The 23888-nt window shown below is 45.5% G+C and overlaps 1 protein-coding gene across 2 annotated transcripts in view; it reads right to left on the reverse strand.

The window, feature by feature from the left end:
• ETV6 (ETS variant transcription factor 6) overlaps positions 1–23888 on the reverse strand; it is a 287175-nt gene that overhangs the window by 148256 nt on the left and 115031 nt on the right. The window contains exon 2 of one of the 2 annotated variants that reach the window (XM_069585674.1): positions 15517–15643. In XM_069585674.1, the coding sequence (XP_069441775.1) occupies positions 15517–15643 (127 nt within the window). Of the gene's footprint in view, positions 1–15516; positions 15647–23888 lie in introns of both variants that reach the window. The other variant, XM_069585673.1, reaches the window with a different exon arrangement.

Below are 23888 nucleotides of genomic sequence, written 5' to 3' on the forward strand. Positions count from 1 at the left end.
TTAAATTCATGGAAGGGGCTAATCTGAAAAGAAACGGAGTTTGCACTGTTTGCACAGGATTATTTAAAGTAGAATTTGATGTACTATGTATTTAATCCGCTTCTTCCAAAAAGCGCAAACTCCAAAAAAAAAAAAAAGCATCTATGAAGATGTACCTACTTCACACAACAGACTTCAACACAAAGCACCCATTCTTGTCCTCATGCCCACACACACTTTAGACTCCTGGTAGAAAGATGGCAGTATTTCAAACCAAGAGGGTACACAAAAATAAAATAGCCAATTATAGTTCCTAAAGCACGTATATTGACAAGTCACCTTTTATCAAGGGTGATAGGTTTTTTTTTTCTTTCCTACACAAATTTTCCTGGTGGGGACTTAAAGTAAAACACGGAAGGGGAGAAAAGATCCCAAACCTCAGCTTTATAAAAATTAATCTCTCAGACATACTGTGAATGACTCAGTGGGTAAGCACCCAGAGCAGCTGGGCTGAAGTGAAGAATAATATATAATATTTTATGAAGCTTCTTAGTACAGAGGCATTAGCAGAAAACTGCCAGACTCACAGTTAAGTTTTTAATTTTCCATTTCAAATTATTTCATTCAAAGAAAAAAGTTGTGAAAAGGAAAATGACACAGAGACCTAAAGGACAAAACGAGGGAGTGATAATGAACTTCAAACTGTATCACAAGAGACAGGACAAAGAGAGACAGAGGAGAACTAAGGCAATCCTGGATTTTCACTCTGTACTTAAGACTGAACTTGAACGGCAGAGTCATAGGATCTGACCTGGTTACGCTACTCATGTGCCAGGAATCGGGAAGGGGTATTATTTACCAGGAAGCAGAGAGATATTTAAGGGGCTAGCAAGACTCCTATAGCCCACTGAAATCTGAATATATTAACCCTGAGGTTTGAGGTTGTGGTGGATGTTTTCTGAGGAGTGAATTTACGATTCAGGTTTAGTGAGTTATTCTGTTTTTCTAAAATTTATGAGGTTTTAACCACAGTTGGATCACAGAGGGGGATCCAACACGATTTCTCAAGTTCTTTAAGAGAATGGTCTAGGGACTCAGTCTTTGGCTCAGACTGAGAGGAGAGGTGTAACGAGGAGGGTCTGACCCGCTCGGCCAGCTACCGGCTCTGTAGCTTCGGCCAAGTTCCGTAACCTCTTTAAACCTGACCTTTCATCAGTAAAGTGAGGGCAATAAAACTCAGTTCATAGGTCTGTTGTGAGGATTAAATAATATAATACATGTGAAAAGTGCCTACCGTAAGCACTCAATAAATGAAGTTACTGCTCCATATGGAACACTCTGAAGACTCTTTCTCCCAAAGCCACAGGCCCACTCCTCATAGAAGCCACCCAGCTCGGCCAGTTGCTTCAGTTTCCACACAAGCCAAGGTGTTCCTGGCCCCTTCAACTTGAGCCTTGGATTAACAGCTCCCTTATACGTATGCAATCAACGATTTAGTCATCCCAGAGTAGAGACACTCTGCTAAGAATGGTTGAAAGGCATAAGGATTTAGACTTACACCTCCAAGTTCACTACTCCTCTCAAGAAAATGCAGATGACTTACACCTTCTCACACTGACAGTGAGCTAGAGAGGTCCAGCATTGTTCAGCTAATAAAGATTCAGGCAACGTCTTGAGACCAACAGCTAGACACAAGAAACATCAGATGATTCATCTTGGTCTCACAGATCCAGGTTCACAACGTTTTGCCTAAATCTAGGGGGTCTGGATTTTCCATCTAATCTTATTTAGTCTGCTCCATGGGGAAAGCCAGCCCCCAGCAAAATCACGGGGTTTACTTCCAACTCAGATCCCTCACTTGATCTTCTGTGCTGACTATGGATCTGACCAAGGACCGTCTAATTTAAAAGATTCAAGAGATTCGTTAAACTAATTTTCATTAAGACATCAAGGATGTCAAGTATTAACTACCTCGATCCAACGTATCATCTGCTATCACAATTATTCACTTTTAAAACTGGAGCTAGGTTGGGACTCCCCTGTGTCCACTGGTTAGGAATCCACCTTGCAGTGCAGGGGACTTGAGTTTGATCCCTGATCAGGGAACTAAGATCCCACATGCCAGGGAACAACTAAGCCCATGGTCCACAGCTAGAGAGTCCATGTGCCACAATGAAAGATCTCACATGATACAACTGAGACCCACCATAGCCAAATAAATTGAAAAAAAAAAAAAGTAGAGCTAGGTGGAAAAAATGCTTGATCCAAAGGAATATACCTTAGAAGAATTACAGGTACCACAGGAGTTCATCTTGGGAGATATTCAAGTTTGAGGCACTCTCATCCCACTGCAGCTGGTGATCACACTTTCTAAAGCATAACATGGGCCCTGTTCTCAGACAATGATAAGCCCTCAGTTCTGGAATCAGAGTAGGGCTGTCTGGACAATACAAGTGCAGAAGGCAGCCTCTTTCTGAATCTCAATACTCCTTCAGCAAACAAAGGAGCAGCAGATGAGAGATGGCTACCCAGCTGAATGTACAATGCCAAGGCGACAATGCCCAGTTGTACTTGTTCAACTTCATTCCCTGGATCACTTTGAGTGGTAGAAGTCATCACAGAAGCTCCAAGAAGCAGATGTCTGGAGTATTAGCTTTGAGACAGTTCCCAACCAAACTCCCCCATCCCTTGGTGCATGCACGTTAAGTCGCTTCAGTCATGTCGAGCTCTTTGTAACTCAATGGACTGTAGCCCTCCAGGCTCCTCTGTCCATGAGATTCTCCAGGCAAGAATACTGGAGCTGGTTGCCTTGGTCTCCAGGGGATCTTCCCAACCCAGGGATCGAACCTGTGTCTCTTATGTCTCCTGCATTGGCGGGCAAGTTCTTTACCACCAGTGCCACCTGGGAAGCCCCCCACCCTCCGCTATACACATTCAAACACACATGCACACTCATTTGGACTTATCTGAAGTGAAATTCTTCTTTGCTAAGGAATCAAAAGATTAAAAAATTATTTTATAAAGGTCAAGCACATTTCACACCTGTTCAGATTTCTGTGGGTCTCTGAAGTTCCTCTCCACCATCAGAGAACACGAGGAAAGATTAACCCATGACTCTCAAGTGGGGTATCTCTCTCTCAGGGAATTTCGAGTTTCATGTTCCTAAAAGTAAACCCCAAATATCTGGGTGAACCGTTGAATCACAGCCAGACTGTAAGATCAGCAAGTGGCCCACACCACACGGGGCGGAACTGCAAACAGGGGAACATAAGCTTGCTGCCTGTCCGGGTGGGGATTTCGCGAGCCAACCTCACGGCCACTTCACAGGAGAAGTGAAAAGAGTAAGTGCGAGAGTTCAGAGCTGTGAGAACAGCGCTGTGTAAGGAATCAGAGTGAAAAAAGAAAGAGAAGCAATTTCTCCCCCTTCCCCTTGGTTGTCATCTGCCAGGAAAATACGCCCAAGACAGATGAACCCTCCAGCTTGTCATCAGAATAACAGGTTTGCGAACCTGCCTGGCCACACAGTTGCTTCCTCAAGTCAGGCTCGTGAGGAGAAAGAGTCGTTTCATGTCCCCAAGAGGGTTGGCACCAGATCATCGGCTCATATTTGTTTCCCTGCAAGGAGCTCTCAATGTTGGTGACTCGAGAGCTACTGAAGGAAGCAAAATAAAACCCTTCGTCAGCTTTGTTCACAAATCAGCGCCGCTGATTCTCTTCTCCCTCATCCTACACCCCCTTTTCATAGCCTGTGGCAATGAGCAGAGGATTCGAGTAATTGGTACAGGGGCTCCATTTAGAAATAGTTTCTTCAGTGTGAGCTTTCATACTCAGGGGACGGTCTAAGGGTGGATTCTCTCTGTTGGGCTGTGTGAACAGAAATACACATTAAAGGTCAGCATGAAAGCTTGCACTGGAGAAGCTGAAAGCCTCCATTCCCTGGCCATCTGGGCTTCCCCCCTCCCACTATTAATGCGCAATTAATTGTGCCTGTGCTATGGGACCAGCAGAAAGAGGGGGCGTGGCCAGTCTGGAAAGCCTGAAACCCAACGGACACCACCGAGAGAGGGAGCACAGTGAGCCCATCATTTGTACAGGTTACAGGAAAGGCAGACGTGCCTCTAGCTGCTGAGGGGATTCCCACAAATCACGCACTTGGGGTCAAGGAGGTAGTTACCAGAAGTCACACCTGTGCGTAATGCACTGGGCCAAGAGCCAGGCTTACAGGCCAGAACGGTGTGGGGGCTTGGAGGAAAGGGGAGTGGGCCTGTAGTTCTACTCTGAGGTCCTGGGAACCGAGGGAAGATGCAATTGGCTAAGGCAGCCTTCAGGAGACCTGCAAAGCCCATGAGCTGGCTCGGGTTCCCAACCCACAAAAGCATCAACTGATCTCAGCATGGGCAGCGTGGGGAAGCACCCTTCAGCGTCGGGGAGTTGAATTTCCAAATTTCTTTGCAGGAGAACATCCTCACAAAACCATCACAGCCAAAGCCGAACACAATTTCCTGCGTCATTAAAATACCACCATCTGCACTAAAATGTGATGTTGAGCACATGAAATCAAGTGAATAATCATGAGCATTTTATAGATAATGCGCCACTGCTGATACGCCTTGTATTCCTCTTCTGGAATTAAGGAACAAAAAAAAAAGTGGCTAAGCTGGGAAGAACCCAGGGACATCATATAGTCAGGGTGAGGAAATGATGGCCCTGGGAGGAAGAGTGAAGTGTTAGAGACGACCCCGCCTACTACTGACCACACTGGGCCAACACTGGGCGGGCTGACCCCTGTGTTAAGGGCGTCCACTGCTCTGTGACTCTGCAATAGAGCTTCCTGGAATGCAGGTCATGAGGGTAAAACCCAAGACATCACCAGGTCAGACAACTTTTCTGAAGAAGCGCGTGAGGTTAACGAAAAGCATTAAGAAGTGAAATGTTTTCATTTGTAAAGCCATCAGCATTTCTACTGTTGAATAATAATCTGCGAGGCAGATTATCACTTTTAAAAAGATGGAAAATTGTGAACAACAGGAACCTCTTTTCACTTCATTTTGTTTTTAACACTCCAGCCTTTACCGACACCTGAAAATAAGTTACAGATACCAGTCTACAAAGAGGCTTGAATTTGAAAGTTTATCTTCTTCTAAGTTCAAAAGATGATTTAGTGTCTGTCTCTGATTTTATCCCTATGGCATTTTTTTGTTGGCCATTTATATAAGTTTTGCCTAAATTAGAAAAAAAAAATCAACCTGCAAATCTGGATTTTCTCTTTTTAACCAACAGCTAGAGGGAAATGATTTTCAACACTTCCCAGTACTTTTATGAAGCAACATGGTGAAGTGAATACAAGCCTGGGTTTTGGAATTAGATCTGGATTCAAATTGCGGCTCCTCCGCTTTCTCTGGGTGAACTCTAGCAAGTGATGCACCACTCAGACACAAACCTGACAAAACATCTACACCATGCAGTATTAGTGATTATTCAGAATAATACACATAAAGTTTCTGGCACTGAGAAAGTGGTCAGTAAGCAGTAGTGACAATGACTGCTCATTCCACACTCTATTGCAACAGATTCCCTAAGGTGGGATCTCATACACAGTCGACCTCAGAACGGCCCCTAGGAAAACCAACGCATTTGTAAACTGTAAGGTGGGGGGGTGATGACAAAAAAAGAAACTGATTTGCAAAGGTAAGCCACTCTTGGAAAACAAATGGATAAAGCCTAACCCTGTTACTTCTAAAGTGGAGCTACAGGGACTTCCCTGGTGGTCCAGCGGTTAAGAATCCCCCTCCCAATGCAGGGGACGCAGGTTCGATCTCTGGTCAGGGAACTAAGATGCCACAGGCCAAGGGGCCACTGAAAAGCCCAAGTGCCACAACTACTGAGCCCACATGCCCCAGAGAGAGCACACAACTAGAGAAGCCCCGGTGACAGGATAAAGATCCTGAGTGCCACAACCAAGACCCAACATAGCCAAATAAATAAACAAACAAATGAAATAAAGTAGAGCTACATAAATACCCGATAGCCCGCTAATATTTTTTAAGAGCATGCTGTTTGCCGACACTTACCTAGGTATCTTTTTTTTAAAAAAAATGACTGTTATCTATCCCCTTGCAAACCTTCCCCTTCTTGTTTGAAGTGAACCATTTTAGTGAAAGCTCCCACTCCAGCTCAGAGAACCCAGCCCCAGCAAAAACTGATCAAACAACATGTTCTCTGCACAGCCCTGCATGGGTGAGGATTTTCCTCGCAGGCATCCTATCTGTACCCACCACATACCCAGAGCTCTTCATCCAGGATCCAAAAATGTGGTCTGCATTTCTAGGACTGAAATCTTAGTGCGCCATTTGAGACTATTTTTATGCATGATCTTGAAAGGACTGAAGCTGAGGCTCCAATACTGTGACCAGCTGATGCAAAGAGCCGACTCACTGGAAAAGATTCTGATGCTGGGAAAGACTGAAGGCAAAAGGAGAAGGGGCGGCAGAGGATGAGATGGTTGGATGGCATCACCAACTCAATGGACATGAACTTGAGCAAACGCCAGGATATAGTGAAGAACAGGAAAGTCTGATGTGCTACAGTCCATAGGGTCGCAAACAGTCAGACACAACTTAGCGACTGAACAACAAGTCTTCATGATCTAGAGGAGACAAAGACTAATTTCAGAAGAATGGGGTTCAGTCCAGCTACCCAAGATGGGAGCAGTAAATATTTTGGGGCGGTGACTAATTATTCTTGGGAATTTACCATCAGCATATGGTCCAGGACAGGGATTGCTTAAATCTCTCAAATCCTACCCTATCTTCCTTCAGAAGAGACCAGAAAAATCAGCCCCCTGTCCCCCAAAAAACACGCATGGATGCTTCAGGTTATCAAACCAGAATCCTCTGATGGTAACGAGTGAAATCAGCAACACTCAATGGTCCTTGGTAACAATGACCTCTGGAAATACATAAAGATAAACCACACACAGTCATGTCAGAAACTCCAAGCGGGGGCTTACCTAGTGGCTCAGTAGTCAAGAATCTGCCTGCCAATGCAGGAGACACAGATTTGATCCCTGGTGTGAGAAGATACCGAAGCCTGTGCCCCTAGAGCCCATGCTCTGCAAAGAGAGAAGCCACCGCGATGAGAAGCCCGTGCACCACAACAAAGACCCAGCACAGCCAGAAACTAAGAAAGAAAGAAGCTCCAAGAGTCTGAGCCACTGTGAACTCAGGCATGAAGCAAATGGGGAAAAAAAGTACCTGTTGCTTGATGATGGAAACTTGCTCACATCTGTACAGACTCGGCCCAATCAATATGCTTTGTGATAACATAGAGGAGGCGGGGAGGAACCTAGGCCGAGCGCATCTGAGCCAACGTGACGTTGCATATTTATCAGACCAGCCGGCAAGTGTTAGGTAGACAGATGTGAGGATGATGGACAGGGAGCCCTCAAACTGCAGAACCCCTGAAAACACCAAGAGAAAGATCACAGTGGTACCGATAGCGGGGAATATCCAAGGGGAGCTGGGAGAAGGGACGCAGAAGAAATGGAAATAACATTTCTTATTTCCTGTTGTTCAAGTCTATTCATAGAATAGACTGGTTCCCATCGGCTTTGCTTTTTAGACGGCTCTCTCGCTTAATCTGTCATAAACGTTCAACACTGGGTGTAGAATGGAGCCAGGTATCTCTGTCTCTCTCTCATGGTAAACAACCCACAGCACCAGGTAAGGACAACCCACAGCCAGAGGCTTCTGATGTCTACTTCAAAATTTCAAGGTAAGTGAAAGCCTTTCCCCCATTCCTTGCAGGACCAGAGCCACTGTGTTGGAGCATTTGCCAGAGGAACTGCCTTAAATGTACACGGAGCGCATGGCATGAAATGCGAAGCAAAAGAAAAGGTCAATAGACCTCTGGTTATATATTTTTTTTTCTTTTTTTTAAAAAAAGACATCTATAAATAGCTGCATTTATTGAAGTTGCTTCCTTATCAGGAAGCATGGAGCTAGGAATTAATGTCTGCCTGCATCGGAAATTCTTGCAGACAGCAAACCCAAAAAGGAAATTTCCCTTCCAAAAGCATCCTGGCTGTTCTGTTGTGGCCTGTTTTTTCTCTTCAAGCTCTTTGAAGTAGCTACCCAGGACCCCATGAGGCTGGAAAAGCAGAAAGCCTTCAAGCATTTTAAACTAGAACGTGAAGGCCCCCAAAGAAGGCTTGCGGGAAACACAACAGAAAATGCTGGTGGCTGGTCATCGTTGTTAGAAGTCATGACTGCTTTGTTGAGATACTGAGAAGGAAATCCTTCTCTGTGTCCTTGCCTCAACTCTGCCAGTGACGTCACAGCACACCACAGGCATCTGGGGAGCCCTGACATTTGGCTGAGGACACGGAGGATCTGCTGGGTCTGGGGAGGAGGGTGAGGAAGGTCAAAGATGACAGATCCAGGCAAGGAAAGAAAGTAGTTTCAGACAGAAGCACACTTGCAGTATGGGAATGGTCAAGGCCCTGGGGTGGAGTACCCCAGGGCAGGACTAAGCTCCCAGGAATCACCAAGTTAGAAAATAGAACTCATTTCCATTGTGACTTCGGCAAACAGTCTCAGAACATGCAGGCAGAACTCCAGGCCCTTTCTTTAATGAAACAAGCAAGCACATCCATGCTCCTCTCCGCCCTTGAAAGGGAGGACGCCCCACCTAAACAGGCGATTCACTAGCTGTGAAAACTGAAATAGAGCTCTCAGTGAGTTTGTGGTCACTGTTCGCCAGGCACTGTGCTAGGTGCTACACGCAAACTACCTCTGATACATATAGGAAACACTCATCAACTCTATTTCAATAAAAAAAATTTTTTTAAACCCTTGAAAAACAAAAGTTGCTAAGAGAGCAGATCTTAAAAGTTCTCATCACAAGAGAAACTACATGTGGTAACAGATCTTAACTAGATTTTTTATGGGGTTCACTGGTGGCTCAGTGGTAAAGAGTGTCTGCAATGCAGGAGACCTAGATTCGATCTCTGGGTCAGGAAGATCCCCTGGAGGAGGGCATGGCAACCCACTCCACTACCCTGGCCTGGAGGATCCCATGGACAGAGGAGCTTGATGGGTTACAGTCCGTGGAGTCACAAAGAGTCAGACACGACTGAGCAATGAACACTTTCCCTTTTCAGATTATTATGATCATTTCACAATATACTGAATTACTGTACATCTGAAATTAATATATTTCAAAAAATTTTCTGGATTTTGATAATCATACTGTGATTATGTAAGAGAATACCCTTGTTCTTAGAAAAATACACAGAAGTATTTAGGGATAAAGATTTAAAAAGAAACCCTCATCAGTAGGTGTGTTATGCAATTTGAGTCTTGGAGAGGGGAACTCATCTAACAGAGGCAGCCCTGGGAGGCCAGTCTCTTGCGTCTGTCCCAACCCAAGTCTTTTCTATTGCTATGCTTTTTTACTCGGAAGCTCAGAAAGAGCAGTGAGGCAACTCCTGATGAAATGTCAGGGAAGTTGTGGACTTGGGTGAGTCCTCTGTGGCCAGCGCTGTTCTTCTAGTGGCGAGAGAGATACTGGTCTTTGACCTCAGCTCACAGGACAGTAAAGAGGGAGGAGCAGGAGAAACGGGTGAGAAAAACCAAAATGATTATCCATCAAGACAGGCGCTTGTTCCTGCCAGAAGCCAGCCTGCTGGAGGATCAGCACCAATGAATGGGCTAGCGCATTCCTAGAGCCCTAGCTGCCCCAAGTCCCTGCAGCCACAGCCACCCAGACACCAACAGTCAGCATTGCCTCTGCTTTCAAGTCTGTGACACTCTGCCGTCATGCTTTCTCCCAAAAAGGCTAAGTGGTAACTTTGGGAACAGAAATCAGATCAGATTCTTCACGTGCCATATTCAGTAAAACTATCCTAGCCCCAGGAATCTAATCCATAAAATAGGGTTAGTAACACCTAGGATGGCTGCATGGTTAAATGAGACCATATATATGAACATATTTTGTTACTTACAATAATGTAAAACACTAACTATGATTATATTTAATTCCCATTTTTTGCCTCTTCTCTGGGACAGGGAAGAGCTTGAAAGTATATAAAATTGTTGGTTGCTCCACTCAGTAACTAAGAGAGACACAGCATCTCCTTTCACTCCCTGGCTCTAACCGGGCGCTGCATGTCACATGACTCTCTTACACTCCAACACTCTGCTGAGAGTGCAAAATCGCCAAAGAGGGTGAGCAACCAGGGAATGTTTCGATAGGAAGGCATTAAATTAAATTATTAAACACATGCAAGTAGGAGCCGTAATGTAAGGTTTCTGAAAGATTCACAAGCAAAGGAAGGAGAGAGCTAAGGGACTGTTTCTAGTGTTCTGACGCTAGAAAACTCTGAGCAGTTATTATGGCTATTTATTAACCTGCAACATCATACACCATAACCTGATTCAATGTGATGAATGAGCCCTGGGTTCTGATTTTTAAATATCAACCACAGGAATTTTACAAGAGCAAATTGGCACCACGGAAGGCAGAGACTCCAGGCAGACAGCATCATCTCAGCCTGTGATTAGAGGCGATCATGTCAACTAAATGCAAGATGATTATGTGAAAAGGAATTTAATAAAGTAAAGGCATTTAGTAATTTCAATTCTGCCCTGTAGATCTGAAATATATGCTTTGTGACCACTTGGGTGGCCTTGGATATCACGATTTGAGGCTGAGTATGTCACAGGGCTGGCATCAGCCCCTAAGGTATCTCTGCTGTCCTCTTTGCCACCCACCACCCATGAACTTAGGAAAAAAAAAGTGACCCCTGGGCAGACAAACTAGAAAGAATCTCTCCTTCACACCATGAAGGTCCAATGAGGCCCTTCACTGCTCAGAGAATCAAAACTGGCCTTGTCCAGCCACTCTCGGGGGTACCATGGTCCTATGAGTTTTTTCAAGGTATCGTGAAAGGTTTGGGGACTTCCCAGGTGGTGCTAATGGTAAAGAATCTGCCTGCAGTGCAGGAGATGTTAGAGACTCAGGTTCAATCCCTGGATTGGAAAGATCCCCTGGAAAAGGAAATGCCAACCCATTGCAGTATTCTTGCCTGGAGAATTCCATGGACAAAGGAGCCTGGCAGGTTACCGTCCATGGGGCTGCAGAGTTGGACATGACTGAAGGGACTTAGCATGCACACATGAAAGGATTACGTCCCCTTTAAAGAATGGAACTTTTCATTTTCGCCTACCTGCTGTAATTGTCACACTTCAGCTCCTCTAGCCTCAAGCTTAAAAAAAAAAATTTTTTTTAATACCTTAGATGGAAGGAAGGGGGAGAAATATCTTTCTGTCATTTCAATAAACATACTTGTGTTTGCTTCCTGGTGCAGCAGGGAAGTTCCAAGAAGCTGCTGGAGGACTCCTGCAAGGGAGTGGGGAGTGGGGGTCAGGAGGCCAGACCAGGATGGCAGGCAAGCCCTTCTCCTCTGGGCTCCCCTCCTCTCCTGGGCCCAGACTGCCCTGCCTGCCCCTATCAAGTTCTCTGGAATCACCATTTAACAGGTTGCCCTATTTATCACTGTCTCTGTTTTTTTTTTTTTTTAATCACGGGCAAGTAAGAGGAAAAGGAATTACTTTCTACTTCTTAATAGCTTCCTAATTTGTTACACTGTGTCTTCCATTTGGCCCTGTGTTTGCAGAACAAAATGGTGAGAAACCCACCTTCCAGGAACCTTAAATATTATGATCCTCGCCTTCCCTTTTAACCAGGAAAGGCTAGATATTGATTTCAGAAACGAGGAAACGGAAGGGTTAAAAGAGAGAGAGGATTTATCTGGAGATCAATGAGGATAAAGGGAGAAAAGAAGCCACTGGAGGCATACCAGGCTGGTGAGTGTCTCTTTAAAACAAGCAGCTAAAAACGCTTTCAAACTAGCAATACCATAAATGTCCTGCTGCTGTCTTGGCTCTCGGATTCTTCCCCGTACTTTCCATGAGCATTCCACTGGGAATTGTCTGGAATCCCAGATTTGAACAGCAATAACCAAATTCCCTTGTCAGAAGATTTATTTTCTTTTCGGCTTGGAAACTCAGCTGGGAGGCATCCTCAAGTGTACAGCCCAGCCGCAACCAACCTAGAGGCTTCAGGGGATGTTTCTCGAACAGCACAACGGGCAGCTGAGTTTTGGAACTCACGAGAGAGGCGGGCAGCTCAGCCTCCCGTGGAAAGTCCCAGCTGAGGACAGATGGCAAGAGCCTGGGAACCGGAGGATTCGTTCCAGATGTGGGAACCAGTGGTGTTACGAGAGGGCCAGTGCAGATGCCAAGGAGGGCTCTAACTAATCAGGCTGCCCAGAGAGTAGCCCTCAGACAAAACAATCACCATGAAACCTAAATCCATCACCTAACGACTGACTATGTTTTAAGGCCAGTGGTGCTCTGCTACAGTTCTAGATCGGATAATTCTCTACGTGGGTATCCATCCAACCGTCTATCTACTCATCCATCCATTATCCAAGCGAGAAATGCAAACTATTCGACAACTGATCCACCAGTTAGAACAGATTCCAGCCAGAAACCAGCCCTCTGGCGACATCAGTGAATACTGGCTAAGTGGCAACCCTGAACTCATCCACCCATCCAAAAGGTACATAGTAAATATACTTACATCGTGGCAGGATAGATAACAGCCCAGGTGGCGCAGTGGTAAAGAATCTGCCTGTCAATGCAAGAGACTTGGGAGACGTGGGTTCAATTCCTGGGTTGGGAAGATCCCCTGGAGAAGGAAATGGCAACACGCTCCAGTATTCTTGCCTGGAGAATCCCATGGACAGAGGAGCCTGGCCAGCTATGGCCCGTGGTTTCTCGAAGAGTTGGACATGCCAGCACACACACAGACACACAGGCTCTGGAGTCAGACAGAACTGAGTCTCCCATTGACTGGGTGACCCCGGTCGTTTGTTCACATTCTCTTCAACCCTAAATTCCTTATGTGTGACACGGATATAGAAAGAATATCTACAAGTATTGCTGTGAGAATAAATAAAATAATTTCCATCAAGGACTTCACACAGTGCCTGCTACAGAGTCATCCCAATAAATAAATATTAGCTATGATGCTTATGTGCTAGGCACATGGCAGGGCCTGGCCAAACAGTGGTGAACAGCACAGCTGTGACTCAATGAGGAAACTCTCCACTCAAGAAAAAATGTTACAATGTCTGTATGGAAGAAACAGTCCCAAGTAGGGAAAATGATATCTTAGGTGAGGTCATAATATTTTCAAGGTAAGAGGGCTGTTAAACATTCTCCTGTCCAATCAGCATCTTGCATGGTAGGAAAACTGAGTGTTATGATGACTGACTCACAGTCAAACAGCTCGTCTAACAGCAGAACTAGTTAAGGATCTGAGTGCCAGTTCGTTGTTAGTGCATTTTATCATGATAACTTTTTATGGAGAGGCAGCGCTAGGGTAAAAGAGCCTCCATATGTGAAAGCCATCCAGTGGCAAACCAAGAGTTAGGGCTTTCTTGGGATGTGGGGGTGCGGTGGGGGTGGGGAGCGGGGTCAGGGGAGTGAGTGTGTCAGTACAGAATTCAAAAGCTTATTTAGAACAGGAGTTCATCATTTCCTTTTCTCTCTTTATGGAGACTCCAAGCTCCACAGGGGCAAGCAGTTGGGTCTACTCTATTCCCTTCAAAGTGCCTGGCATAGGGCAGGTAATCAGCAACTGCTTGTGGAATGAATAAATGAATGGGATTAGTAGCAGGCATGCTTTGTCTGCATGGCCTGAGTCTGTTCCATCCTGAAGTGAATGTCCTGGTCATAGAACAGCTTCTGGAGAAAAAAAAGGCTCACACCTGGCTGTGGTCTCTTTCCCAGTCTGTCTGCTCACAATACTCATTGGTACCAGAATGCTCCAGTATACTGCAGACGACCATGCCCACAGTCATGACCCTGACACCTTCACAGTCCTAATCTCTTTAAAGTTCACTGTGGAGAAGATGGTAGACAGAGGCTGGAAGGTGCTGACCACAGTATACGAGCTTTGTAAACACCGATAGACATGGCAGGCTGGCTGAAGGAGGTGAAGGATGCTCCTACATCCCTTGAAGTTTACAGCTACCATCCTCACTGTGAAAGATAAGGGATATGCCAGTAACACCCCCCCCAGTACCTCCTAGCGTCACAGTCATCTGATCTGCTGAGTAGGCACAGACAGAGGAAACAGAAGCCTGCATCTTCTCCTCTCGCTCCCCACTCTTAGTAGGCAGCCTTGGTCTTTCTCAGGAGGGATAAGCCACGAAGAGCAGAATAACCCAGGGAGCACGACTGTGGCAGAAAGAGACAGCAGCTACAACCAGACCAACATACAGGTCATGAGAAATCAATTAGGGAAGGGCCAAGGTGACTCCCTCCCCCTGCCGAGTCCTCTATAACCTGAACCTGCATCCTGAGGGTAACAGTCAAGCCAGAGAACCTGGCATTTTCCTGGACACCGCAGCCAGGGCAGAAACCAAGCGATCCATTCTCCCCGGCCACACCCAGCACCTTGGATCTTCGGGGCTGAGTGGCAGCTCAGAAGAGAGACAAAAAGGAAAGGGACAGGTGTCAGGTGCTTTGGAGGCTGGCCCCAGCAGCCCAAGTGTGGGGCCCCTGATGGCCTGCCCAGCTGCAGCTGAGGATTCAGGCAGGGGAAGTGGAAGAGGAAGGGGCAGAGGAAGCTCAGAAGAGAAAGGTAGAACTATTACAAAATAATGGGAGCTGTCAGGTGGCTCACCAGTAAGAAATCTGCCTGCCAGTGCAAGAGATGCAGGTCCCATCCCTGCGTCCGAAGGTCCCTTGGAGAAAGAAATGGCAACCCACTCCAGTATTCTTGCCTGGAGAATCCCATGGACAGAGGAGCCTGCTGGGCTACAGTCCACGGGGTCGCAACGAGTGGGACACGACTGAGCGACTGAGTACCCACAATGGGAGGAAGGTACAAGAGAGGCAGAGAAGACAGGAGGGGAGGGAGAAAGGCCCTGTGTCGGCGTAAGAGGAAGGAACAGAGCCACGATCACGGAAGAGGAGGACACAGCCCCGCAAGGAAAGTTCAGTCCAAGTACCCAGCAAAAAGCAAAGGCGGAGGGAGACTGGCGCAGAAGCCCTGCAAAATTTAGGGGCAATGGAGACACAGAAGGGGAGGAAGTGTGAACTTTAGGAAGACAGACTCTCCGCCAGAGTTCACCGTGCCTCTTGGGAGATCCAGTGGGACCTGCAGTGCCCCTGTCATGGTCAGAGGTGAGACCGACGCACAGGGAAACAAAAACAGCGGCAGGCCCAGGAATCTTAAGAATCTCAACGGTTTTCAAAGCCATTTTGGGGGATGGGGCGGCGGGAGGTGAACGATGCCAAAAGAGTTTCCGGAAACTGCAGGAAAACCGTCTCAGAGCGTGCCCCCTGCCCGGGCTTGCAGCCCTGCCTCCCTCGGCCCATGCGGCTGGCCCTTCTGTTTGACAGTCTGTCCGTCCACCCATTCCATCCATCCCCCATCCATCCAGGAAGCACGAACACTCACGCAGGTGCGCGGGCAGGCGGATCGAGTCTTCCTCCATCCTGAGCGCTCTGGGCACTGGCACATGAAGCGGCGTCGAGGAAGCGTAACTGGGCACCGGGCTCTCGGGGGGTGTGTATGAAATTCGTTCCTGCTGTTAAAAAGAAGGGCAGAGAGAGGGGAAGGGGAGAAAACACAATGAAAGCCTGGAACTGAGGGGTGACAGCCGCGGGGGGTTGGGGGGCGTCTGGGTGCGGGTCACCTCTCCAGAGGAGACCTCTTTCTGTGCAGTAGTCTTTCAGATCGCCAGCACTCGGGATTTATAACAAAACGCTGAAAAGCTTTAAGATAGGGCTTTTCCTGTGTGCTGGGGTCAATAGGTGTTCATTTTTTTTTCCTCTTTGTATTAGTGGTTCGTTCCAGTAAAGAGGGGAGGCAAGATGAAGGGGATGAAATAATATATCCCAAGAGAATGTCATGAAAGACTCCTCTCTCAAAAATTACTCTTCCCGGTCACATAATTTATGTCACCAATACATTAAAAACCATTTTTCTCTTCTCTGGCAATATCCCCAGCTCCTGATCAAAGTAGGATTCCATACTTAGATCCAATGAGAGGTGAGCCCAAAATGATAGCTTGTAAGTTCGAGGTTTCAGTTAATAAATCTACAAGCAATATTTGTCTATCACCTACCTATCCCATTATACAACCATCACCACCAAAAATCTCCAGGTTTCACTTTTTCCTTCACAGCTGCGAATTATCTGCCACATCAAGTTATCTCCTTGCTCCCCTCGTGCTCCATCTTAGAATCAATATTTCCTTTCCTTCTGAAGCATTTCAAGAGCTCATTCAAAGAATCCTCTGCATTTAAGGAAGTTCCGTTTAATTGAAGGTACTCATTCAACGGATAAGGAAAGGGGGAGGGGAAAGTCAGCACCTCCACTGTTTAAATTCAAAAGGGCAGTGTTTGTTACATAGATTAAAACAATGTGATGGGATGGGACGGATTAGTTTTAAGTTAAAATGTGGCAAATAACAGCAAGAAACTAACTATGCTGTTCAGTGGGGAGAGTAGTGCAATTTGTATCTTAGATCTGTGTACCAACTGGTTTGACTTGTAGTCCATACATAAACACAACTTCCGTTAGTTTCTGTGGTTTAACTGGGCCAAGTAAAGTGGGACACACACAGTCCAAAAATAAGTTGGGGGTGGGGATAGGGGAGATCGGCAAGATGCCACTGTGAAAACAAACACCAAGAGCAAAAGAAAAGTCATGGATTAAAATATAAAGCCAAGGGGGTGTTTAGGTTTCACAAAGCATTCTCTAACATTTTATACTCCATCAAATATGCAAAGGGAATGGGGGGGGGTCCCCCAGCCCTGTAACCAAATTAAAGCTTCTCTTCTCATAACCTGGAAAGTTAGGCGGTTGTGGTAGGAAGTTTCGATTTTAAATGAATATATACATATTTTTGTAATTTCCGAATGGAATCGCTATACCTTCCCCGAGGCATCCTCAACTGGCAAGTAGGGCCTTTGGAATATTTCTGCTTAAACACACATCCTAAAGTTTCCTGGTGAATTTCTTAATTCAGGGAAGACATATACACCCTAGATTTCATTTCTGGATTGATTGAGGTGTCCTGTGAAAGGTCACCCAGGGGCAAAACCTTCAACTTCACTTTTCTTGAACTTTACCAAACATCACACATATTCTGAGCAACTCTAACTTAGGGATGAGTTATATTTTTGGTGTTTGGTTTGGGGTTTTTGAGGTGAAAAAGGCAAAGACATAAACACACATATGGGAAACATACCAAATCTGTTGTGGGGTTTTTCAAGGTGAGATAGGTTTTAAAAATATTTTAAATGGAGTCTGCTTTTTCTAGTTTAACAAATTCTTCATACACTTCAACCCTTGAATAAGCCCTCACCCCACCCCAGTCCCAACATACGCCTCGATATCTTATCTACCGTTACTTTATTCCCAGAAATAGCTTTCTGTTTTGTTAGGGTTTTTGCAGAAGTGAAACTGTTGATGAAGAAAACCCTGTGCAACCAGAGACCTTTCAAATGGCAAGGCATGAGTATGAGGAAAAAAAAAAAGAAGATGGCATTTCGTAAGACGGTGACTTTCTCTGGAAGACAAGAGTCTATAACTAGTCTTCGTGAGTGAGAGGCCACCTCAGTCCCCTTACCATCTCCATCTAGGATGATGATGAGGGAGAAACCCAGCTCTCCAAGCAGATTCTACTTTATTTCTTGGGAAAATATATCACCAGCCTGCTTAGAAAAAGAGTCAAGTCAGGTATCACCTTTAAAATGTATATATTCTGACTTGGTAAATTATCATGTTGTACCTTCTTTGGGGGCTTCCTTGGTGGCTCAGTGGTAAAGAATTCACCTGCAGTGCAGGAGACCTGTGTTCGATTCCTGGGTTGAGAAGATCCCCTAGAGAAGGGAATGGCAACCCACTCCAGTATTCTTGCCTGGAGAATCCCATGGACAGAGGAGCATAGCAGGCTACAGTCCATGGGGTTGCAAGAGTCAGACACGACTTGGTGACTCAATGACAACAAGCTTCTTTTTACCATAATTTTTTGAGGCAGCCCCATGTGTGTTTACATGTGTGTGGTTCCCTGTCTTTACTGCAACACTGAATGTCACACTTCAGGGCTTGCCCTGGGATTTCATGCCCTCCCCTCCACATCCAAACAATTCCAGAAGACTACCTTGCTGTTTCATGAAAAGAAGGCCAGGTCTTGCCTGGTGGTTTGGCAGTAAAGAATCTGCTTGCCAATGTAGGAGACGCAAATAAGATCCCAGTTTCCAGGAAGATCCCACATACCAAGGAGCAACTAAGCCAGCGTACCACAGCTCTTGAACCTGTGCTCCAGAGCCCAGCAACCAAACTACAGAGCTCTCGAGCCACAACTACTGAAGCCCCCACGCTCCACAATAAGAGAAGCCACTGCAATGTGAAGCCTGCGTACTGAAAGTAGAGAGTAGCCCCTGCTCAGTGCAACTAGAGAAATGTCCATGCTGCAACGAAGACCCAGCACAGTCAATAAATAAATAAAATTATTAAAAAAGAAGTCCAGAGACTGAGTCTCACGGACCTTGAATGCTTCTCACTTCTGATACAGGTTTCCATTCAGCACTGTGGCAACACAGAAAGTCTGGGTTGGGAAGTTCTTGCTAAAAGATTTAATGAATGGGTTTGTCAGTAATAAAAGAAAGAATGGGGACCTTGACCCTGAGGGGGATAAGCAAAATGTGCTTCTAGGGCCTTGAGCAATTTGCTAGTAGCAGTTACACACCGACTGTGACCCTGGGTTCGGCGGCCAGGACAACACTCATCAGACCACAGAAAGGATGCTGTCCAGCGTACGGGTTCCTTTCCAAGGAGGACAAAACACACACTTGAGCATCCCATACCACACACTTCTCTCCTCTGTCTCTCTTTCTCTTCATCTCTAGGGTGACTCACGTGATCCTCAGCAGTGCACTTACCATCCACCATGGAACAATCAGCAGGCTGTCAAAAGTTAGAAATACAAAACAAATACCAGTATCTCTGATGGAGACATCCAAGCAGAGAGACGTAAAGAGACTAACATCCAATTCTCCAAATAAAGGAAACCTCTTCATTCTCAGAACTGCTTCTCTGGCCCAACCCCAAGGAAGGGACGGCGAGTACCCGTTTACGGTACATTCACCTCGAGAGCATATTGTCAGTCGGATGAAAAGCAGAGGTGTTTTATTTTAACATTTCAGAGGGGAATAACCATTTCCTCAGGAGGATTATAAAAACTGTTCTAATTAAATTAAAATGCTGCAGACGGTGATATTAATGCGTTCAAGTGTTGGAGGGGGGTTCACCGCTGGCGGAGGTCAATGATGTGACTAAAAATGCCATGATGCGGTTACAGGATTGTTTAGATGCTGAAAAAGGAAAACATGCTGCTCTCAAATGTGCAGACACAACCGATCAAACCAGCGGGCAGAACAAAAGGAAGCAATACCATTCCTAAGGCCGACGGTAATACCTCGGGGGTTGGGGGTGGTTGCAAGAGCGGTGCCAAGCTCTGGAAAGAGAAAATAAAGCTAGAAATAGTTTTAGGCAACGGATGAAATGTAAATGTTACTCACCATTATAGAAGGCTTAAAATTTTTTTAAACTGGAATGTGGAGTTAGGGTTGCGGTAGGCATGCTACGGAAACCAAAGTGAGCTCCATCCAGCCCTTTCCTCACTCCTCCCTGACTGCAAAGGGTCACATGGTACCCATCTAATTCTGCTCATTGCTTTAAGGCTTTATTTTATTAAAGTGTAGTTGATTTATAACGCTGTATTAATTCCTGCTGTAAAGCAAAGTTATACGCACGCACATATGTGCACGCACGCGGACATACGCACGTACGCGCGCACGCACACGCGCACACACGCACACGTGCACACACGCACACGCGCACGCAAACGCGCACACACGCACACACGCACACACGCACACGCGCACACACGCACGGGGCTTCCCTGGTGGTCAGCGGTAAAGAATCCGCCTGCCAACTCAGGCGGAGAAGGCAATGGCACCCCACTCCAGTACTCTTGCCTGGGAAATCCCATGGGTGGAGGAGCCTGGTAGGCTACAGTCCATGGGGTCGCTAAGAGTCAGACACGACTGAGCGACTTCACTTTCACTTTTCACTTTCATGCATTGGAGAAGGAAATGGCAACCCACTCCAGTGTTCTTGCCTGGAGAGTCCCAGGGACGGGGGAGCCTGGTGGGCTTCCGTCTATGGGGTCGCACAGAGTCAGACACAACTGACGCGACTTAGCAGCAGTAGCAGCAGCAGCCAACTCAGGAGAGACAGGTTCGATCCCTGGGTTGAAAAAATCCCCTGGAACAGGGGATCCACTATTCTTGCCTGGGAAATCCCATGGACAGAGGAGCCTGGCAGGCTACCATCCATGGGGTCAAAAAAATATCTGTCATGACTTAGCAACTAAACATACATATATATATGTATGTTTATATACATATATATGTACATATATGTATATATATATTTACATGTATATATACACGTGTGTGTATATGTATACATACCCACACACATTTTTCATATTTTCCATTATAGTTTATCACAGGATACTGAATATAGTTCCCTCTGCTATACAGTGGGACTCTGTCGTTTATCCATTGTCTATATACTAGTTTGCATCTGCTAATCCCAAACTCCCAATCCATCCTTCCCATCCCCGCCTTCCCCTTGGCAGCCACAAGTCTGTCTGCCATGACTGTGAGTCTGTTTCTATCAGTTCAGTTCAGTCGCTCAGATATGTCGGACTCTTGGTGACCCCATCAATCGCAGCACGACAGGCCTCCCTGAAAATCACCAACTCCCAGAGTTCACCCAAACTCACATCCATTGAGTCCGTGATGCCATCCAGCCATCTCATCCTCGGTCATCCCCTTCTCCTCCTGCCCCTAATCCCTCCCAGCATCAGAGTCTTTTCCAATGAGTCAACTCTTCACATGAGGTGGCCAAAGTATGCTCAGCTGTAGCATCAGTCCTTCCAAAGAGATCCCAGGACTGATCTCCTTTAGAATGGACTGGTTGGATCTCCTTGCAGTCCAAGGGACTCTCAAGAGTCTTCTCCAACACCATAGTTCAAAAGCATCAATTCTTCGGCGCTCAGCTTTCTTCACAGTCCAACTCTCACATCCATGCATGACCACTGGAAAAACCATAGCCTTGACTAGAGGGACCTTTGTTGGCAAAATAATGTCTCTGCTTTTGAATATGCTATCTAGATTGGTCATAACTTTTCTTCCAAGGAGTAAGCGTCTTTTAATTTCATGGCTGCAGTCACCATCTGCAGTTGTTTTGGAGCCCCCCCAAAATAAAGTCTGACACTGCTTCCCCATCTATTTGCCATGAAGTGATGGGACTAGATGCCATGATCTTCATTTTCTGAACGCTGAGCTTTAAGCCAACCTTTTCACTCTCCTCTTTCACTTTCATCAAGAGGCTTTTTAGTTCCTCTTCACTTTCTGCCATAAGGGTGGTGTCATCTGCATATCTGAGGTTATTGATATTTCTCCTGGCAATCTTGATTCCAGCTTGTGTTTCTTCCAGCCCAGCGTTTCTCATGATGTACTCTTCATATAAGTTAAATAAGCAGGGTGACAATATACAGCCTTGACGTACTCCTTTTCCTATTTGGAAGCAGTCTGTTGGTCCATGTCCAGTTCTAACTGTTGCTTCCAGATAAATTCAGTTGTGTCATATTTTGAATACCACAGATAAGTGATACATATAGCACTTGTCTTTGTCTGACTTACTTCACTTAGTTTGTTAATCTCTAGATCCCTCCATGTAGTTGCAAATGTCATTATCTCTTTCTTTTTTATGGCTGAGTAGTATTCCACTTTATATACACACCACATCTTTATCCATTCACCTGTCGATGGACATTTAGGTTGTTCCCATGTCTTGGCGATCGTGAATAGTGCTGCTGTGAACATAGGGGGTGCACGTATCTTTTCGAATTATAGCTCTGTCTGGATATGTACCCAAGAGTGGGACTGCTGGATCATATGGCAACTTTTCTATTTAAGGACTCTCTATATCATTTTCCATAGTGGTTGCACCAATTTACATTCCCATCAACAATGTAGGAGGGTTCCTTTTTCTCCACATCCCTTCCCGCATTTGTTATTTGTAGATTTTTTAAAATGATGGCCATTCTGACCAAGGTTTGGTAGTACCTCACTGTAGTTTGGATATGCATCTAATAAGTAACAATTCTGCTGATTTTTAAGCTGGCTGCTTAGAATCTGTGACAATAGTGTAAATCAACCTCATGCATTCTGTGTTCAGTTAGGAGAATGGTGTTTCTCCTGCTCCCATGTCTTCTCTATGACTGCATTTTACAGACTACAAGAGTTAAAACCTGAATATTATCATCCCACCCCCCCTAAAAAAGAAACAAACTTTCCTTTTCAAAGTGATTTAATATAGAGCTTCTAGAAATCATGGGGATCCACGCATTTGTTTTTATACCATGAGCTCTTTGAAAAAGCTGCAGGCCTAAGGAGCTTAAAGCCTATTCCTCATTAATAAGAACCTTCTGGAAATAAAGATAAAGCATTTCTGGAATCAAGAAAAACAGAAACAAAGCTTGCTTATACAGTCCACTCTCCCCACCTGGGGATTCAACCAACCACAGGTTGAAAACATTTGAGGGGAAAAAGAAATTTTGGGAAGTTCCAAAATGCAAAACTTGAATTTGCCAGGTGCTGGAACTATTTACATACAATTTACATTGTATAGGTATTGCTGTTATAAGCAATCAAGAGATGGTTTAAAGTATACGGGAGGATGGGAGGATGTGTGTCGATTATATGCAAGTACTACGGCCTTTTTTTGTAAGGGCCTTAAGCATCCATGGATTCTGGTATCCTCAGGGGACATGGAACCAGACTTCCACAGATATCAAAGGAGAACCATACTTAAAAGATGTATTAGAGGCAATTTCAAAGATTCCTTGACCATAGAGCTGAGATGCCCTTGATTTAGGAACTTTTCCCAAAAACAGCCCCCATACTGAGTGCCAGAACTATTCCAGTGAAGGTTTCTGAAGCCCAGGTAAAGCCTTGAGGACAAAGACTGTCATGGAAACAGTGGTATCTCTGGACCATTTCCCAGGGAAATACGGTAAAAATGCTACAGGTGCACTTTCTGTCCTGTTACACTTTTGGTGTCCCTTTACTGTGCTGAAAACTGGCAACCCAGACACGAGAGAAAGCAACAGACACCAAAGACACAGTGGTCATGCGGGTAATATTCAATATTTCCAGGGAAGGATCTCCTTTCCACCCTGCAGGCTTTGAGCAAAGTTGCCTGGGAAAGCTGAGGCTTGTACTACAGTCATCTTCTATAGACTAAAAGAAGAAAGCTCTCCTAGGATCCACTATTTGGTGAGATTTACTATGGCAACCCACTCCAGTATCCTTGCTTAGGAATTCCCATGGACAGAGGAGCCTGGCTGGCTAAATCCATGTGGTCCCAAACAGTCCGACACAACTAAGTGACTAAACAACAACAGCTAAACTGAAGCCTGAATACACAATCATTTAACTACACTCTTCTGGCTGCAAAATAATTCAAAGTGGTGGTTTAGGCTTTCATTAATTAGCAAAAGCAACACATCACCAAGAAGCTGAACAAGACTAAATTTTGAGCTGCACAGTTTTCTAGGTTTTTAGCGTCAGGGATGCAAATAGCACACATGAGAACCTAAACTAACACATTCTTGAATGCCAGAGTCTTTCACTTGAAAAACGACATTGAATATTTTGTTCACCCCCAAATTTAGCAAGATC

The sequence above is a fragment of the Ovis canadensis genome, chromosome 3 (assembly GCF_042477335.2).
Source record: "Ovis canadensis isolate MfBH-ARS-UI-01 breed Bighorn chromosome 3, ARS-UI_OviCan_v2, whole genome shotgun sequence".
Classification (NCBI taxonomy): domain Eukaryota; kingdom Metazoa; phylum Chordata; class Mammalia; order Artiodactyla; family Bovidae; genus Ovis; species Ovis canadensis.